Source organism: Necator americanus, chromosome I (genome assembly GCF_031761385.1).
Source record: "Necator americanus strain Aroian chromosome I, whole genome shotgun sequence".
Lineage (NCBI taxonomy): Eukaryota > Metazoa > Nematoda > Chromadorea > Rhabditida > Ancylostomatidae > Necator > Necator americanus.
This window is the reverse complement of record NC_087371.1, coordinates 25,131,050-25,150,462: the sequence shown is the minus strand read 5'-3', so window position 1 is coordinate 25,150,462 and position 19,413 is coordinate 25,131,050. Positions and strand designations below refer to the sequence as shown.

The 19,413-nt window shown below is 40.6% G+C and overlaps 2 protein-coding genes across 4 annotated transcripts in view; one reads left to right on the top strand and one right to left on the bottom strand.

Annotated features, from left to right (window-relative positions):
- Positions 1-1,817: 1,817 nt before the first annotated feature.
- On the top strand, positions 1,818-11,020 carry RB195_006789 (uncharacterized protein; the record flags this gene model as incomplete). 2 transcript variants are annotated; one of them, XM_064180074.1, is made up of 13 exons in its annotated part: positions 1,836-1,999; positions 2,116-2,254; positions 2,721-2,900; positions 2,974-3,104; positions 4,076-4,177; positions 4,241-4,328; positions 4,747-4,887; positions 6,425-6,508; positions 8,528-8,593; positions 8,977-9,051; positions 10,720-10,785; positions 10,889-10,915; positions 10,988-11,020. In XM_064180074.1, the coding sequence occupies 13 exons, from the start codon at positions 1,836-1,838 to the stop codon at positions 11,018-11,020; spliced, it is 1,296 nt and encodes a 431-aa protein (XP_064036975.1). The 2 variants fall into 2 exon arrangements, with proteins under 2 accessions (XP_064036976.1, XP_064036975.1); XM_064180073.1 differs by lacking the exon at positions 10,988-11,020 and having other exon boundaries at positions 1,818-1,999; positions 10,720-10,914.
- Positions 11,021-11,282: 262 nt separating this feature from the next.
- The window catches only part of RB195_006788 (uncharacterized protein), a gene marked incomplete at both ends in the record, with an annotated part of 44,452 nt that continues 36,321 nt past the window's right edge, over positions 11,283-19,413 (bottom strand). Inside the window, 17 exons of one of the 2 annotated variants that reach the window (XM_064180072.1) lie at positions 11,283-11,438; positions 12,290-12,381; positions 13,572-13,766; positions 13,825-13,939; positions 14,249-14,336; positions 14,433-14,557; positions 15,428-15,502; positions 15,580-15,687; positions 16,697-16,771; positions 16,845-16,948; positions 17,019-17,151; positions 17,251-17,438; positions 18,465-18,546; positions 18,604-18,737; positions 18,829-18,949; positions 19,000-19,176; positions 19,238-19,347. In XM_064180072.1, the coding sequence (XP_064036973.1) occupies positions 11,283-11,438; positions 12,290-12,381; positions 13,572-13,766; positions 13,825-13,939; positions 14,249-14,336; positions 14,433-14,557; positions 15,428-15,502; positions 15,580-15,687; positions 16,697-16,771; positions 16,845-16,948; positions 17,019-17,151; positions 17,251-17,438; positions 18,465-18,546; positions 18,604-18,737; positions 18,829-18,949; positions 19,000-19,176; positions 19,238-19,347 (2,078 nt within the window). Of the gene's footprint in view, positions 11,439-12,289; positions 12,398-13,571; positions 13,767-13,824; positions 13,940-14,248; positions 14,337-14,432; positions 14,558-15,427; positions 15,503-15,579; positions 15,688-16,696; positions 16,772-16,844; positions 16,949-17,018; positions 17,152-17,250; positions 17,439-18,464; positions 18,547-18,603; positions 18,738-18,828; positions 18,950-18,999; positions 19,177-19,237; positions 19,348-19,413 lie in introns of both variants that reach the window. The other variant, XM_064180071.1, reaches the window with a different exon arrangement.

Here is a 19,413-nt window from a genome sequence, read left to right as displayed (position 1 = left end):
AAGCAACTACAGTGGCTGTGTCTCCATGAGTGAGGGAGTGAATAGAGTCGAGCAAAACATAGTCATCTTGGCACCTCCTCGGACATATCAATCCGTAAGAATTGGTTGAGAACACCAAGAGTATCAACATTTGAGTTTTCATCTCTTTGACCTCTGAGAAACGAGATATAGCTCGACATCAATATTTTGTATTTTATTTATTTTATTTCCCCGTATTTTTAGTTCATGTGTCCTTACTTTTATCTTGAAGATTAGGTCATCGGCAACTAAAGTTTGAGGATGCTCACTTGCTTCTTCGTTATCTTGGTGCCGTTCAATAGCTCAATAGAGCTACACTTTTGGTAGCTACGCGGCGACATTCTCCTGACGTTGGGTGGCAGAGGTATCACCGCCTGTGCCAGTCGCGTTGGAACTTTTTGATTTTGTTGATTTTTTGTCCCACTTTTTGAGGTTGAATCTGATGCAATTTACGGGCTGTGGTTGGAGCTCATGAAAGTGTTCAATGAACTCTTTGGCTGCCCGCGCGGCTGTGAACTCTGCGGACAGCCTTTCTCTTTCTTCGGCAGCCAAAGAAACACACACCCTAAATCCAGAAGACAGATCCGTTGACGCGGAAGATAAGGCATTTTTCCAATCACTGTACAGAAAAATGGATTAAAATAGTTAGCTGATGAGGACTAAACACTGCTCTAATTGCACGGTACTCGAAATGCACTTCGATCGCAAGGACCGTTCTTAGCAGTCAAGTCCTAAGACTAATGCTTAGTTTTTGGGGCTCCAACTAACGTATTTATTCACTTAGTCATTTCCGCTAACCCTGCTCAAAAACTTTAGTGTCAAAGTCAGAAGGAGCGTCAAAAACGTCGAAAAGCGTAAGAAAAAAGCATTTGGCAGCAGCAGCATCAGCAGTTCCAGCTCCATGTTGTGTTCTCTTACTAGCTTTAGTTTGTAGCTCATGAACTGTCAAAGACTAATGCTTAGCTTTTCGGGCACCGACTAATTCAGCTATTCACTTTCACTTGGTTACTTGTCGATTGATGAACTATCACCTTCTCCAATGAATGAATGGAAAGAACATTTGACAATTAAGAACGTTCTTTGCGCTCTAGTAACGTTTTTAATGAAGTACAGGCAGATTAGAGCAGCGTTGTGTGGCTCCTCCCGCTTTCAGTGGATCTCAAAATATTCCGTGATGGTTCCTCTGATCCTTGCCCATATCGATCCTTGCAATGCAGCAGAGGTCCCGCGATGATTTTAATGTCCATAGAGAATGGGGAAGAACGTTTATAGAACTCGAACCGTAGGGGAGCACAGGTACAGAACTGAGCACACTATCAGAGCAATGGCCGCACAATCGATAGTTCTTGATACAATGACGTGGCGATGAGAAATTAGATCCAGTTATCAGCAACTTCCATGGAAAACCACACATTACTGGGAAATTTTGTGCAAGCTCCGTTAGTGAGCGCTTTCAGCGCTCCTTTCGTACTGCCAATTCTTGCTGCGAAAGGACGAGCGCAGTCTTTCATCGTTCTTCTTATTCACAGATAGAAACAATTATGAATACATGTGCTAAGATTGACTAGTTTCTATTTTTGTCTTTCGTTTTGTAATAATTAGCGCAAGAACTCCGTTCGCGTCCCTGAGACCGCAACTTTTCGTGACTTCGGTGTGACATTCGGTCACATTTCTTCGCAGGTGGCCTCTTTCGCAACTGAATCCCACCAACGATCCCCTATTGATCGCTCCGCTATTGCGCCCTCCGTCATCATATCACCACTGTCACCAGATCTTGATTGTAACTGATCGCCTTTCGAATGACGTCGCTACTGCAGATGGGCATCTTTGGAGATTCGAACTCACCGTTCGATGAGTGCATCGAAAAAGTCACGGCGGAACATCTAACGACAGAGAATTGGGCAATGATTCTAGATGTATGCGACAAAGTGAACAGCGATCCTCGAGCTCCAAAAAATGCTATTCTTTCCATCAGAAAGAGGTGAGCACTTGTGAATAAGTGTTGATTAATTCATGTCTGTATTTGGACTTTATTTTCCCATTTTTTGTTCTTTTCTATTTTATTTGTTTGTTCCTTTTATTTCTGTTATCGTGAAGGTTGAATCACCGAGACCCTCATGTGGTTTTACTTGCACTGTCTGTGTTGGATTCCTGTTGGAGCAACTGTGGACCAGCTTTTCGTAAAGAGGTTTCATCTGCCAGTTTTATCAGCGAACTGCAATCAAAGGCTGTGCATGTAAGTGTCGTTTTTCCAAAACGTAGTTCAGTTTCTTAACTTTGTTACCTGATAACGGTCCTCCAAAAATTAATTGATATTCAAACGAACTTTTCCCTCAACACCAAGAATAATGAAGAAGTGGCATTCTTGTTCGACCAGGATTAAAATATGATTTTTTAATTGGTCTTTACTTCTATTTTGCTGCATGTTCAGTTCCCATGCAATTCAATTTACTCAAAAGATACAGTTTTTAGTACTGCTATTCATTTAATTCTTTCCATTTTCTGTTATTTCAAATGAATCGAGTTCTTTGATGCCATCCGATTATTGATTGGTAAATGGAGTGGATGAAATGAAATCGACATGAATAGTTTTTTCTCACGTTACATTTCATTTGAATAACGGTAATAGTTGATTAACTTATTCTGAATCTTAGGACCGAGTATTGTTGTTGATTGATGTTCCTTTATTCCTTTAGTTTTAGAGCACCCGCTTAATTGCCGAGAAGACAAGAATGATGATCCAGAAGTGGGTTGAGAATGAGTGCAAATCAGATGCATCTTTGTCGTTGGTGGTTACTTTGTACAAAAACTTAGTTGCTGATGGACATTCTTTTACATCAAACGAGCCTAAGAAGTCTACCATCGCTCGTGACATCGAAGCCGTAAGTATATGTATGCTTTCACAAATTCCCTCCTGATCCTGGTGTTTGTGTTAGATCACAAGTTTCGTTTAAGGAAGAAGAAGACGCTTTAGCGAGAGCCATTGTTTTATCACTGCAAGAAGCTGATAAGGATCCTAAAATGGGTAAAACATTCCAGTCATTGAATTCTACCTCTTCTGCAGCTACTAATGGCACAACTAGCAAGTAAGTCTCACAATGACAAGATATTTATTCATTTCTTCATGCGTAAATAATTGTTGAAAGTTACATCAATTTTGGTACTCTACGAAGAAATAACCACCGCAGAATGTAGGTGTACTCTTTTTTGGAATCTGCTTTTGTTGGTTTCAAACATTCAACAACAATGGTGTAAAGTATTTGTAAGATCTTCGTGGAATAAATGGGAGTTTTGACGACTTCTGAGCTTTTTTCAGGTATTGGAATGCCACATCCCATTTTAAAATTAATACATCAGAAACATTGTATCACGCAGACAAACGTCGAAATTGTCGGTTGATTTTTTTTTTCTCAACAAGGAAAGAACAGCGGAAATTGTATATAAGGGCATAGTACGAAAGCACGGAAAAAAATAGCGAAAATTCACTTTTGTGGACATTTTGCAAGCTGGTGATGGTGGTATGGTGTTTATAGCAATAAGTAGTAACTTAAAGCGTTTATTTGCACTTAATCGGTACTCTTGATAAAATTTTTCAGTTGATTATTAGCTTTAGTTGAGTTAAAGTTTAAAAAAAAATGTCGTTGTGCAATGAAAGGGATGTAATGCTGTGAAGTCGCTCATATAGGATAGAGTTGTTCTTACTACCACTCTGGAGCTTTCTCCAGAGTGGTAGTAAGAACAACTAAGAACAGAACGTTTCGTCATTATTTCTGTGAAAGGTTTTTATGTTACTGTATAGCATTTCTTCCTTTTCCTCAAACATTTCCATAGTAGGTGACGAGTTTCTTAGAATTAGGCTAGTTTTGAATTTTGCGACCAAGTATACCTACTTAGCGACACTTGATAACTGTTCTGTAAATCATTTGGCAACTTGATACATCGATTACATTACAAATTGGACAATTGGTTAGAATTTGATATTTAGTACGAATGCTATGGTTTTTGGTTTTTTCTCGCTCAGAAATCTTATCTGGATTCCTCATTTGTATCATTTTAGAACGAATGAACGTACAGTGCGTGCTTTGTATGATTTTGAGGCTGCGGAAGACAATGAACTATCCTTCGTTAGTGGAGACCTAATCACTGTAACTGATGACAGGTTCTGTCCATATTGCCTATTTGCTTCTAGTTTTCTAACCTCTCAGTAACCATGTGTGTTCAGCAATCCTAACTGGTGGTGTGGTCGGATTGGTGTTCAGCAAGGTTTATTCCCATCAAGTTTTGTGACTTCTGATCTGTCTGAAGTGAAGGTAAAGCTTTTTCTTGCAGTTTATTCTTTATCAGTCTTTAGGATTTGACCACTTAGCTGGCGCTTTTCTTTGAATTAAGAGGTCGTGATCTGTAGGGTCTCAGATATTAATAATATGCTTAGAAATTCTCGATCTCGACTACATGTAGGTTTTTATGGGTTTATATAGGTGGTGCAAGGCTCTGCAGTACAGCTTTTGCGTGGTGCATAGAATTTCACGATTGATCAGGTCAGAACGATCTGGCGCTTGCTCCAAACGTGAAATTGCGTCTGCTGCGCTCGAAGCGGTATGGGAGAAAGTGCGATTGGAATCAAGAAACAATCGGTTTAGTTCGAGCCGGTCGCAACCGTCAGCTCAACCCTCAACCTCGACAGACCTCAGATGCTTTTTTTCAGTAAAAAAAGAAGCCTTGTTTCAGCCCGAAGAGGTGTCCACATCTGCTGCTGTTCCAGCTCCAGCAGTAACGACAATAGATGAATCTGTTCTGTTGCGATGTATCCAAATGTTAGAAGACTGTGATCCCACCGGCGAGACTCCTGATCCACCGGAATTGTCAAAGGTGATTTAATGGTTATTATCGAACTTTTTTTTTATTTTCTTTTTATACTTTAGTACTCTTTTAGATTGTTGTGAATTTATCTTTAAGAAGCAGCTTAGTACGATAGTATTGACACCACAAAAACTGAATCTCGGCTGTAAATGAAGTGCACTTGAGGTCTTCTTATTAAGATGGTTAAAGGATTATAACAACCTCGTGTCCGGCTCTATTAAACAAAACAATTATTAAGATGGTTACATTTCTCGTCATTGGTCTCTCTTTCGATTCTTCTTTGAACGCATCACACTTTCCACTCTGACACGGATAGTAATGCATTTGCCGTGCTTCCTTGACAGAATCATTCCGGCCAAAAGTTTCCCGTCTTCGTCCTAGCGAGCCACTATCCGCGTTTGTCTGCAGTCTTCTGTGTTCTATTGTGCTTCCAACGAATGTGCAGGATAAACATTATGCTACATATGTAGTCATGCAATATAATAGCGGGCGCATTCCGCCACGTGTGTGTTAGTCACGAAATTCCGGAAAGCGGAGTCCTCAAAATGATAATCGACTGATTCCGAGCCCAGGCCGTAAGCGTGCCAGTCTAACACCCGTAAGAGTCTACAGTCTTCTGGAGCAACTTAGAAACTGCTCCGATTTGGCTGTAGCATTGCATAAGTCAGAACGTTTTGCCTGGACTTCAATCCATAGTATGTTGGAGAAGTAAGTTATCAACTGATTGTGTGCTGTTATTGTACACGATGCGTAAAAATTTCTCGCAAAGTTCCTAGAATACGAAACGGTTCTTTATTTCACATAGTTTTAATAACACTATTACAGCATAACAAAATAAGTACATGTGCGAAGGCGTAAAGTTGCCTACTATGGTTGCACACTCAAAGCGTTTTATTCTACCTTCCCGAAAAGCCTATTGATCTCCGAATTCGAAGAAGACGATTTTGTCAGAAGACAATCGATTGAACTGAATGCGCGTGCTTGAGAACGTCTCGCTGATAATGTTGTTCCGTCATCTTACGCATTGAACGTTCTGGGTTGCAGTCGATCTTGCGCCCCATGTTTGCATTTCCAATACGGTTGCCGTTAGAGGTCAGCCTCTCCCAAAGCGATCAGAAATCTCTCCAGTTCCTCAAGAACATTTCAGCGTCCTGACAACCTTTCTTCGTTCATATTCTGTGAAACAGGTCTTTCTTTTGTAACTCAGTATTAACGAACACGTCTTCTTTCATAGTCAACATAAAAATTAACTATCAGTTAAATAATAAAAAAACAATATTGTACGCAAAATTCAATAAGAATTTCAAAATACATTGAATTTACATGAAAATCAACAGAATTCTTTCATTAGAACATTCAAGGCGGAACTTTTTGCTCACCTCTTATACTTGGGGTGGGGAACCGTTAGATTCAGTAACGCTGTAAGCAGTTAACGCTTTTTACAACGCTCGAGTCCAGTTGTTCGAGCATTCGATTATTGTCAACTAGGCTAAATGTGGTTAGTTACGCTGGGAAAAAAAAATCCGACTGCAGTTGTCTTTTTTAGATTGAACAAGCTTCACTTGCTCAAGGCTCTCTCATAGATGCTCGCTTAGCTGCTATTGACTCGCAAGTCAACGCACTTTCTCAGGTAGTTTGGTTATTCATTCTACGTATTTCTCTATTTTGTATGATTCCTTATCTGTTTAGTGGAACTTCTGTTCAATAAAGTTAAAGTAAATTTCTTTCTGGCGTTAATCAATCCGCTTGGGATGCGCCCCCACGTTCACTTCAATTCAGAATCGTTTGAGGTTTACGAACGTGTATCTGGCCTACACAATGACTTGCGGTGGTTAGCCGATGTGTCAAGTCAGTGTTTTTATCCTCTCGGAAGTCTGGTACCAATTTATCGACCCCGGAGGGATGAAAGGCTTGGCGAGCACTAGGGCGGATTCGAACCTCCGATCGATTGTGCAGTAAGCGGAACCTCTAACCGCCACTACACCCGCCCTTTCTGTTCAATATGTCATTTTAAACACTTTTATAAGATTTATTTGCTATTCATGGAACACAGTTGTTTCCCATTATTTGATATTCGCTCATATAAGAAAACAATGGATATAAGAGTTAGAGAAAGTTAGGCTTTGGTTTGCTCATCTGGTTGTGACGGATCGTTCATGAATCCCATTATTGTTAAAGGCATAAGTCCACGAATCTGAGGTGGTATGGATTTCAGGTGGAGTATTCGTATACGGGATGGGAGAGGGGGGTGATTCCGTCCATTTCTTCCTAATTGCCGTAAAAAACGGCCCGGAAGATATGGCTTCAAGCGTTCTGGCGCAGTATTTTGTACAAGGAGTTCGACTGGAGCGAGCCAGCCTTGTGCAGCGCCGCATCTTCCGGGCCGTTTTTTACGGCAATTAGGAAGAAATGGGTGGAATCACCTCCCCCTCGCCTCTCGATAGTCTTCCATCCCGTATACGAATACTCCACTTAAAATCGGCACCACTTCAGATTTTTGGGGTGATGCCTTTAAGCGCAGAATGCGCTGTGACATGTAAATTTGTTTTCTTGTGATGTCGCCCTGCATTCAACAAGACGCTTTCTTTAATCTTATCGACACAAGCAAGTGAATGTATTGCTTTCACTTTTTTTCTCGGCTGTTCGTATCGCTTGCTCGCTAAAGTTGTGAACAGTACGCTCTCGGGAGGCGTTTTCTAGTGTATTCACGAATTGGGAACTATTGGTCCCCCTTTGTGGCTGGCGGCAAACCTTATCAGCAGTAACCAAATTTGTAGAACACCAGAAAGGTGCTGTTGCCGTTGTCGCAAACTGTGCTGGCCACCTAACTCAAATTGAATATTTAGGTAATAATACACTAGACGTTAATTTGAAAAAACGTGGTAATATTGGCAGCAAAAGGTTGCCAGCAGCTAGCAGCAGAATTACGAAAGGCCTGTGCTTATGTTCTCAATGTCAGAACATAGTCGGTTTTTCCTCCATTTGCGCATTGTATATGGTTGTTTCAAGAAAAAAAAAAAACTCTTCGCAAAAGAGGAATCTAGAGGCTAGATTAGGTAATGGTGCGATCGAGATGCGGCTATGTTGATATGGGAAATGGAGCGACTGATCAACTGCATTCGATCTACCTGATCAGCGATCGGAGCACCTCTTTAAGACCGTCTTCAGGCTTAGCGTCAGGCTTGATGATGGTGCTCTATCTACACACCCAACCTTCCCCAAGTTCATCTTCCCTTCCCCACGAAACTACGAAGTTATAAGGAAGGGATACAGATCAAACAGAGGTAGCACTAGCACCTGGCAATTTCGATTCCCCGCTAGACTAAATTTTTGCAAAAGGGGTAATCATGAAACTGCACTCACGAGAACAAATCAATATTACATAGCTTGCAACAGTTTTCAAGTGAATTTGGTAGCATCCAACGAACAAACACGGTCAGGTTTTACAAATATTGTTAGGTTTAGAAGATCGTGAAAAAACCACTTTGAGAATCCTTTGGATCTGTTCTACAAATATTTAACTACGAGTGTATTGCTAATGTTTACCATCAAAATCATTGGATTGTACGAGTATATGTTCGATTAAGGATTTTTTCCTCAGTGCCTAACGAAACAAATGTTTTTACACATAATTTTGTTTTTATCTCAGGTCGATATGGCGATTCGAGATGTTCTAGCTTTGTATGACCAGGCAGTTCAACAAGCTCACTACCAGGTAAGTGTAGTACCACCTCTAGTAAATCAACTAGTGCTTTACATTTCGTTTCGTAAGATTTCGTAAGCCGTTACTGTCTGTACCTATGACATCATTCAGAAATCCTATGATTACTAATTGTTATTAGCTCAGTCTTACATTACTGGTGCTTATAGTAATGTCAAAACGAAATGAAGCACGGTGCATAAGCGGCTGCGCTCAAAGTGGTGCGGTGCAGAGTAGCGGTTAGGATCCAGTGGGGGTCCATGCTAGCACCTTTCATAGCTGCAGTTCGCAATGGTCGCACATTGATTTAATCCGCTAGCTCCACTGCGTTGCTTGGCCGTTTACGCAACTACACCGTGCTCAATGCCATTTTGACACTGACACGTTCATGGTTCCAGGCGTCCGTTTACCAAACTCCGGTTGTTAATCCTGGAGTAGTACTACCCGCTCAAGCTGCGGCTGTATCATCAAATGTGAGTTCGCGACTAACTTCCAGTTGCCTTACGTTTGTTTTTTTCTTCTGACTGGGATTTTATTTTATTATTATCTATACTATTAATGATGCCATTAGAAATGCCACAACACTTCAGCTAAAGTACAAATGTCCAAACAACACCAGTGGTGTGACAACACAGAGAGATGTGACGTTTATGTTGACACACTGTCCTTCCTGTGTTGGATTTTTGTGCATATAGAGAAAAAAAAACAGATTAGCGAAAATCAAAACAAAACAGAAGGCATTAAGTGATTGGGTAAACATGGGAAACGATAACGAATTCGTGATTTCGAAAACGGGAGTGTTTCTACTCTGCCACTTTTTCGAATAGCATTCTCTGTGGTTTCTAGATGATGTCAAATTGGAGCTTCTTTGAGCAATTTTCTAAAGATCCTACATCCTTACGTATACATATTTTCTTATCTGCGATTCCTTCACTCTTGGTTATCTGCACTCAACAACATTTTTGCGAATTCGTAACTTCTTTGTATAAGGTCTTAGTTCTTGTATATCCGAGCTTTACACAGATCCTCAAACAAAATTCTGCGATGAAACCCTAAAGAGGCAAAATTTTGTGTTTTAGAAAGAGCCTTCGTACAGGTCTTCTCTTTCTCAGCATGTTTTTCATTCGAGACATTCTGCATTCGCAAGCGATTGCAATCGAACAAACGTCCTTTCGTTTCTTGGTGAAATAAGCTGTGAAATAGAAACATTCTCGAGTTAGGCGAGTTAGCAAAGGAATATGCTTCATCGAGACGCAGTGTTAAAATTAATTCGTTCAGTTTATTAGTAAAATTTCAAAGCAGGAACAGAGCAGAGAAATAATCAAATCTTTACCAATTTCAAATTTCGCTGGAAGCACTTTTTTTTGAAAGGAATTCTCTACATATTTACTAATATTACACTATATTACACCTTGTGTTCCAATACTTTATTAGAAACATCAATTGTAAATCATCTCATGCAATACTTTTTAAGCTGAAACCCATATAATGGTAAAGAGAACACCGTTGTCTTGTCTTGAAATTAGGAGTAATCCACGGAGACGTTACTTCTGAGTAGTTACTGCATGACTTACTTGAAACATCGAAATCCAACGTTTCAGCACAACTTATTCAACTTAGTTTAATATTGAATCGCAAAGAGCATTACATCCGCCTTGAAAATGGCGTTGATTGTTAGTGTTTGAAAGTGGTCAAAAGGCGTGAAATGGTGTAAAACGGCTCGTCGAATTAATTTACTTAGAAAGAATGTGGCTCGGCCCTTGTTATTTGTAGAACAATCTCCAAAATATTCTTCATAAAACAGACTTGAACTAATATTCGATATGGTATTGCAAATCTTCTGATCATTATTTTGGAGAAATCTATTGACGCTTTCGCCTACATGCTGGCGGGACTTGTGTCATGGTTGTTTCATTTATTTTGCATTCTCGTGAAAACGAAAATCAGTGATGATTTGCAGTTTATTGTATCATTTTTTCTCGTAGAGTTATTCTGATTTGTTCTATTTATTTCAAGTCTAGATTTCCTCACAATGTCTCAATATCCATCAATTTTTTAGAATTAAAACTCGAATATATGGACTCATTTCTTGAATTTTTACCTTTAACTTAGTTTTTTTTCTCAATGTTTTCGAATTTCAGCCGGCTTACCAAACTTCCTATGTGAATACTCCCCCTCAAAGTCTTCCTGTTCCTTCAAATGTGCAGGTTCGACAAGATACTCAGCCCAATTACACACAATACACACCAGTTCCTCAACCTGCCTATCAGCCGCAGCCGCAGGTTCAACCTGATTGGAACCAACACGCAGTGCAACACCCAGCGCATAACTACTAAGGTTCGACTTCTCACAATTCCAAGCACACTCGTATACATCATCATTTTTTGTCCTCAAAGTGATTTATTTTAGAAAACAGAACATTTTCTATATCTACCGTTGTGACCTTCCAAGCTAGTGATCAGTTGTGTCTGGAGGAAGAGCGAGCTTTCCTTGACCTTTTTAAACTAGGTGATCTTTGTATATAAATACTATTGAAGTCGTACGGACAATGTAAAGCATATTTATTTGCATAAATTATTCACGTGAAAGAGGACAACTTCTTACAAAGTTTTTTTTTTACGTTGATTAATACCTCGTGATCTGAAGAAGCTCTCTGCGGATCCCGCTTCGTCGATTGTGTCGATTCCACGTTTATTTGTCACTTTCACATTACCATTAAGAACAAAGCTACAGCTGCGATATTCCACTTATGGACATCAGTGCATGGCATCTGTATTGTTGCGATATGTTCACTACGCGATGCATCGCTGTACAACGGTACAGATACGCTCTCGTGTTCCTTATATAATGTCGGCGAACTCTGAAAAGAACAGTTTTCAGTCGGTAGATGGTCGAAGCCAAGCAGCAGTCAAAGTGCTAAGAGGACTGCGCTACAGCGTACTCGAACGTGTCTGACTTCAGTTCAGGATAGTTTGAGGTTTTTGAATGCATGTAAAGCTTATAATGACTGACGGGAGCCAGCCAATGTGTAAAGTTGGTGTTTTATTCTCCTTTGCAAATCTGGTACCAATTTATCGACCCTTGTGGAAGAAAGGCTTTATTGTTATTATGGCGGTTTTGAATCATTGATAGTGCAGTCACAGGGACAACACTGTAACAGAGATCGTACAATCGGCGTAAAACGTATTATGGGGTGAGTAGTTGCGTTCTCGGTGAAAGCGTACACTTGTCCTTCTTCACAGGACGCGATAAACTCCCTGAAGCTCATTTTCTCGTGTTTTCTTCTTTTTTTATGAACAGGATTACGTTAGCAAAGTCCTTTTCCATTTGTTCTGGTATTTCTTTTGCTTTAGGAGATCTCCGAAATCTTAGCTTGTAGGGATCTAATCTCTGTCGTTATGTTAAGTAGATATGTTTTCCGCTAGTCTAGCAGTCTCTTCTACTCTTTCGCTGCTGATTCGGCACTACGTCAAAACCATGATACGATACCTTTAGATGATGACGCACTACATCTGTTGATTCCCGAAATTCAAAGTGTATTCGTTTTTGGTAAAGTCTCCTATTTTATTACTATGTCTACTACTATCTTTTTGTTTTTGTTCTTCTTCTCATCCTATTTGAAATGCGCTGTAGTCGGAATTGCGTTTTCTCAAAAGTAAACGCAGATATTGTTCTAGTAGATGTATTTGAAATCAAATTGCTCAAACTTACAATTTGTGTCCATCCGAGTGTGAGCTGAGGGGCGGTCGCAACTGGAGGACTGCTGACAAGTGTACTTCTCAGTTGCCCATCAAACAATGCTCCTTGCAAAAGAATACCCTTAAACCCGTACGTTTATTTGCTCAGTTGCATGTAAGACTGATGACACTTATTAAACATTATTTGTGGATAGTTAAAAACAAAATGAGAGGAAGTTTGAGAGGCATTTTCGGGAGAAATTTCCGATATTATGTTCTCTCTAGTAGTAGATGGCTGCGGGGTGTTGTCTGCAGGTATCAGAACTAAAGCACGACACATTCCACACTCACACAAATCCAAGAATAGAAGCCTCAGAAGCGGCAGATACATCAGGTTAATCAGCGGAAAAATGATTGACGTTACGATGTGATTTTGATATAGGGAAGAAGCAGAAAAGGTTTCAAATGGAAGAGTACAGAAAGCTCATTGGAAAAGTTAAAGTGTCCGTTCACTCGTCTTTCGTTAAGTGCAGCAACTTCCAAAACACAATGAAAGTGGTTTTTGCGTACACAAAATGAATTGTGGTATGGTAGAAAGTGTGACACACGTGCAAGCGTACTCCACCTGAAATCCTTACCACATCAGATTCGTGGGTTAATGCCTTTAAGGAATGAAGTGGCTCCATCGGGGTGTAAGCTTTGGAGCGGTCGTAACTAGAGGAATCATTCATTACAATGTTCAGAACCAAAAGTTTCGACTATACTTAGACGATACACTTTTGGATTAGCCTCCATTTAAGATCCTCAAAAGAGAAGAGATGCCAATCCAGAAATAAAATAAGTAGTAATAGGCAATAGTTAGATAGATAGTAATTTGTGAAAACAGTTAAAAGAAGAGAAAAAACAGTATGAAAACGATGGAAATAGGGTTGAAAAGGCATTTACCACTCAAAAGAAGCATCAGAACTTTTCTCATCTAAAAAAATCTCTTTGTTGAACCCTAAGTCAATTTCCGAAGCTTTGGCAGATTTAAAACTACGGTTGCACTCCACTGTCTATAGCGATCTCATCCCATTTGGTATTGAATGCGAGGAATGGGATATCGTCGCATTGATTGTCACGATGTCCCGAAATACAGTCACTGATATAGATAGTCAGAATTAGATACTTACTGGCCCACATTCATTGATGGTTTGGGGACCAATACTCTCTCTATTCGTTCATTTCTCTCGCAGTTATCATCGAAGAATTTTGTAAGGTTCCTGAGAGAACATTGGAGAACTTCCTTGACGTACTTAGGCCCATTTGCGACCTACCTTGAGCGTGTTTTGCATCTTTTCGGAGCCGCACAAACTTTCTCGCAGCATAGTTTCCTCTCGTTTCGTTCCCTCGACATTGCCATCCAAGACGTTCCCGAGCTTTCTGAGTGACGTTGACGAGGTCTTCGAGCTGAACTCTTAGCTTGTCCTCCCCTGTAGCGAACACATCACCACATATCGTTGGCGGCTTCCCTCAAGGGCATTTAGCATTTATGAGGATTCAGAAGCTCTGTGGGTAGTAATTAGCCACCTAGAGGTGGCAGCGGTGTCTGCCCACGTCTCCGGTGCGTTAGAGCGCCCAAAGCAATGTTTTGTCGAAAATGTGCGCACAAAGGTCTCTGTCCATCAGCTGGTCCGTGTGTTCCCTGATGTATACGAAGATGCCACGTTGCTTTTCTCATCCTATTTAGTTTGAACACAATCAATAACTATCAGAATTAGATCCGAATCGCCTACGACGGCAAAGTGTAGGGATAGCTTATGTGAGCTCATGGAAGTTTGAGGACATCGGGTCCGGGTAATCGTTCATAAAATTAGAGTTACGAATAAATGAGTTTGAAAAGAGAGGATGAAAAAAAACATGCGAAATTCCCTTGCTTGCCGTTCTCTTTCTTTCAGAAGGAAAATAAGGAGCAAAATTAATGAGAAACAGCTTGAGGTAGAGTGGTTCGTACCTTAACGTGTATGGCGATGTCGTTAGCAAAGCGCGAAGCATCCCACGCAGAGGACAAGCGCAAAGAATCCATAGTGCATCCTTTAGTCCTGCAAATACTTAAGTTATTTATTTTTATGAGCACAAATATTCCGGAAAAAAATGTGGATGGAGTATAACGAAGTAACGGTAGCCGATCACTGCACCTGGCAGTCGTCTGTCGAAGAGCGTTCAAAAGGCGACCCGGCCGGAACAGTTTGGAGAAATCAAGTGGTGTTGCCAGGAAACCATCTTGTTTGGAAAGAGAAACGAGCTCCTGCACCGACTTAGCCTAGACGAGAAGTCTGATATCTTCATGTAATCGGGTCAAAACGACTGCCCTCAAAGCGCTGCAAAGGAGAGGATCGACTGGGACCTTTTCAGCACTACTCATAGCTGCAGTTTGCGGTCCCACCTCGATCCTCACGGCTATGCTCCACCGTGCAGCTTCGAGCGCTGTCGTTCAGCTGCACCGTGCTTCATGTCGTTTTGACCCTACTATATAACCTACATGCAATTTCAACTATATAATAGAAGAAATTTTTAATCTCCTTGACTTTGAATATTGTGCTGTGTTTTAGTTACAGAAAACATGAGTGAAACAGGTTCAGGTGGAATTCGCAGGGTTATTTGAGGATAGAGGTTTCAGTTATAGAAAGGTATAACACATATTTGTACGTAATACTTGTAATGCTCCTTCCTCTGGCATCTAACTTGATTTTTTGTGTGATGGAAAGCAACTTTTGTTGATATCATTTAAGTAAAAATTGTTGTACAGAATACACAAATAGACGATTAGATTTCCTCTTCTTCTCTTAAGAAATGAAGAAGGAGCCAAATGTTCTGTATTTTCAAAAAGAGTTCTGTACTTTTCTCAAGGAGTGCTATCCTTGAAAATTTCGGATTATCCCTTCGAGAAATTGGCAGAAATTCCAAAAAAGAAGCAAATTCTACGAAATCACTATAACAGATATACCATGATAATTTTCGTCTTTTTTTTCGAGGATTATGTGAGAAGAAAACCATATTATGAGCAAAAATCACACATAAAAAACTTTCTAACGACTTTAAACTTCTTTACATATCATTCGTAGTGGCATGTTACCCACTAGAAGTATCACAGGATCCTGACCGTCTGATGGAGAGACTGACATTCACTAACCTTATCTATGAGTGTAGTCAAGTATTGCGCGGGATCCTGTGGACCTGACCATAGATTGTGCCATGAATCAGGACTCTGTAATTTAGTTGGGGAATTATTCGGTATGTAATCAACTACGACGGATTACGCTGACCGCTTTTCTGAACACTAACCTGATGAAGCTGCAGGCTCTTTATTACTTCCGTTGTGGATTTGTTCGGTGTAACAGTGCCTCGTATGCTCTTGCTTACTAACGTTAGACACGCGTGGATCTTTTGAACCTTAAAAACCCACCATATATAAAGTCTGTTACTCAATCCACTTGGGATGCACCACCACGTTTAAATCAGAATCTTTTGAAGAAAACGAATGCGAGTCTAGCTTATAAGATGACTTGGGAGAGCCAGACAATGTATCAAGTCAGTGCTTTCATCCTTCTAGACAGTTCTGGTGCCAAATTGTCTACTCCAGAGGGATGAAAGGCTTGGTTGGCAATAAGGCGGATTTGAACATCCGATCAATCATGCAACCGCAGGGGAACCTCTTACCGACTGCGCTACTTCTTTCCATCCACTATCCATAAAATACTCGAATTACCGGAAAAGTATGATCGACGGCGAACCGGGTGAGCGCGATGCGCCTTCGATTGGACCAAAGCGGAGAGGGAGAGGAAGAGTGAGAGGAAGAGGGAAGATGAGCTGGATAAGAGACGAGGGGCAAAGCAGAAAAAGCGTGAGTTTCGTTAAGCGCAATGTTATCATTCGATTGAACTACTTTTTTTTACAAGAACAACGAAAAGTACGGTGGATCAGCTCTCCAGAAGGACTATGAACCTTTGTACTGAAAAATTGAAAGCGCTAGAGCAATTTAGATAATTGGCGTTCGCATAAGTTACGATGCAAGGACTACTAGGACTCAGGAGGAGATCAAAAAGTTACTTTTCGATATATCTGAAAGTTTAAATGTTTGTGGGAAAGCGACACGGACTGAAGATTGCATCTTCCGCATTTCAGAACTGCTCAATTAAATGGAAATAAGATAAGAACAACTCTTGGTGAGACCTGTCGAAATTACTGAATCAAGCAATAAGGAGACCAATTACAAATTACAGCCTAGATACGGTAGTACGACATTTAAAAACTACCCTTTAAAAACACTTTATACTACATGACGTATTATGGTTGTGTGGCGGTCCACCTGGGGTGGAGGAGCGAATTTTGCCTAGCTATCATCCTGAAGAAGTTTAGATATCTATTTTGTCTATTTTTTTTTTATCTATTTTGAACTTACCATCTTAACTGCGTGAATGAACTCCAGTGACATAATTTCTGCTATAGGATCAGAGCACTCTTTCAGTGTTGGGATCTGCAAAAAAAAAGCCTTGATGGGCACGACTTCACTATGATCACTTCATTTCCAACTGAAGTTTTGCAAAGACCTGTCTGCTATGAAGATCCCCTCCCTGGCACAATCGTTTCCAGAGTTGTAGAATGGGGTTGCATGCTTCCGCCCAACTACTCCGTTTTTCCCCGTCGCTTGCCACTAGATTTTAAAAAATCATCTACCGTATCATCAATCTCTACACACATTACAAAAATACTTGCAAGCACACCTGATATACGCATTCTGGCTATCGTAGCCTCTGCTTCTGTCACCTGCCACGAGAATCTAATATTCACAGGAAGCCCAAAAAGATCAGGATCATCTTCCGGAGGGATTGATTTTGTGATGAATTTTTGAATCTCCTGGAATGAGATTTTGAGGGATACAAGTTCACAGCATTTTGTGATTTTACTTAGAATCAAAAAAATCTAATAATTATCTACTGTAAGAGAACACTCAACCTTGATATTATCCACAGCCAAGAGCTCTATTCCTTTGGCTAACAGCTGTCCTGGTCTTCCAGTGATTTTCTCAGGATTGAATAAAGTGAGCAGATAGGATTCGAGAACTTGACTATCAAATATGCTCTCGATCCGTCCACCGTATACGACAAACATCAGTAGACCTCTTACAAATTCCCAGTCAGCGTCTGAATAGGAAAAATATTTTCGTGTTCGCCTAATTCAACTATCAAAATATCATTTTGGTCGCGACTTTGCAACGTGGTAGGTGAAAAAGTGAGGTACTCAGGAAAACAAATCATACTTAACACTTCCGAGGTAATTTTAAGGAGAGTTATCACCAAAGAAGAGTGAGAACTACAGCTAAAATTGAGATTTTCTTAATAACTTTGATAGATTCGGTAAAGCAAAGTATTACGAAGGAACTTTGTTGAGAAAAAATCAAAAAAGAAATCCGTTGAAAATCTTGCCTAAAAACGTCAATAATCTTGGATGCAAACGTCAATTTCTTCAAGACCCAATGATTTTGTGTCAAATACTTTAACTTCAAAAGTTTCAGACTGGAACGAGCGATGCTTTATCCTGTGTAGCACACATATGAAAGGCACCAACTCAGTAACGGAGGTCTTCTGTTTTCAGATTGTAAAAAGGGAACATTTATTATCATCTCATGTTTAAGGAGTGTATCCTCGATTAATTTCGAAGCACCAAAAAGTCGTTTCAATGAGGGTTTAGAGAAGAATCGAAAATAGTTCTTCCTTAGTGGCTCACAGGCATTCTCAATTAAGTTAGCATTAGGAATAGGATTGGTTAGCCTATGCCGATCTCAGATCATCGCAGATGTTGCGGAGCCGCTGCGTTACGCCGGTTCGAAGGTGTTGCAGCGGATAGAATTCGAACTCTAGCGCACTTACATTTTCCGGAATGTTTGCACGGATATTTATAGCAGGGTCAAAACGATTTGAATCACGTACGCAATCGCGGCTTCTCTCGAGTCGCTTCGGTTGAGCGTAGCGTTTAGGAGCGTACTGAAATCCTTGCTGACACCAACCCATCGCTGCAGTTTGCTACGGTCCCACCCCGGTCCCAACTGCTGCCTCCACCGCGCCGTTTCGAGCGCGTACGCAAATGCACAGCAACTTCACTCGTGATTCATGCCGTTTTGACCCGACTGTATGTAGTTTTTACCAAGTACTGGTTCACTGCAGACTTACTGGACTCACTGACGAGCGTATCTATCAAGACTCGAGCTACACGTACGTCAGAGTTGCTAAACTCGTAGAATTTCGTCCATGCCTAAAAATGTGCGAAGTCTCTACTGAACTGTTCGTACTTGTCTAAAATCCATGAAACCTGTGGAATGAATGTGCGCCTCTCCTGCAAAAGGGCGTGCAACCATGCAAGAACGAAAGTGGTCTGCGTTGTAAGCACTGAGCGTCTTGCGTCGTCGAGCTGGGAGAAGGTCCGTAGAAGATTGTTTCGGATACCTTAAAAATCCTTAAAAACATGGAAAAATTGGGGCGACAACTGCGCAATGTTCATTTGTGTGCAATAATCTCATTCAAATATGTCACCCACCAGGAGGAGGCTCAAATGTGATTTTTAAACAACGTTGCAGCATTACAGCTGGAAATCTGGCCTCCTCTTCCGTAGTCATCCACAATCGGAAGTTCTCGTGCGGAGTTGCCGCTGCTAGTTCCTAAAAAAGTAACGGAAATCCTTAGGAAAAGTTCAGAATTCAGAACTCACTTTTTGTATGCTTGGAATTATACTAAGCATGAGATGTACGTTGTTTAGACACAGCCATCGGCCATCCGCTGATGCTTTTCGTATTCCATCAATTGTGGCTTGTTCCTGGCCTTGACCCATTGGGATGGACGTATAGTTATGAGAACCGATTGTTCTAGCGGCCAGTTCCTCAAGATCCTGTAAAAATACAAATGATAATGGAATTTCAAGAAGTATATCCAGGTGAGGAATTTCTTACCTGACTAGGGTCTGCTCCTCCAGCAAGAATAAGTAATATAGGTTCCTGATTTGTGGATTCGATAAAGATATCCGAGAGGTCAAAAGGTGGAGGATTTATGGACGGTAATGCTGTAACAAACACTGGTTCTTATTCACCAGAGACAAATGGTCGAGTTGTGAAAAGTATGGAAAAAT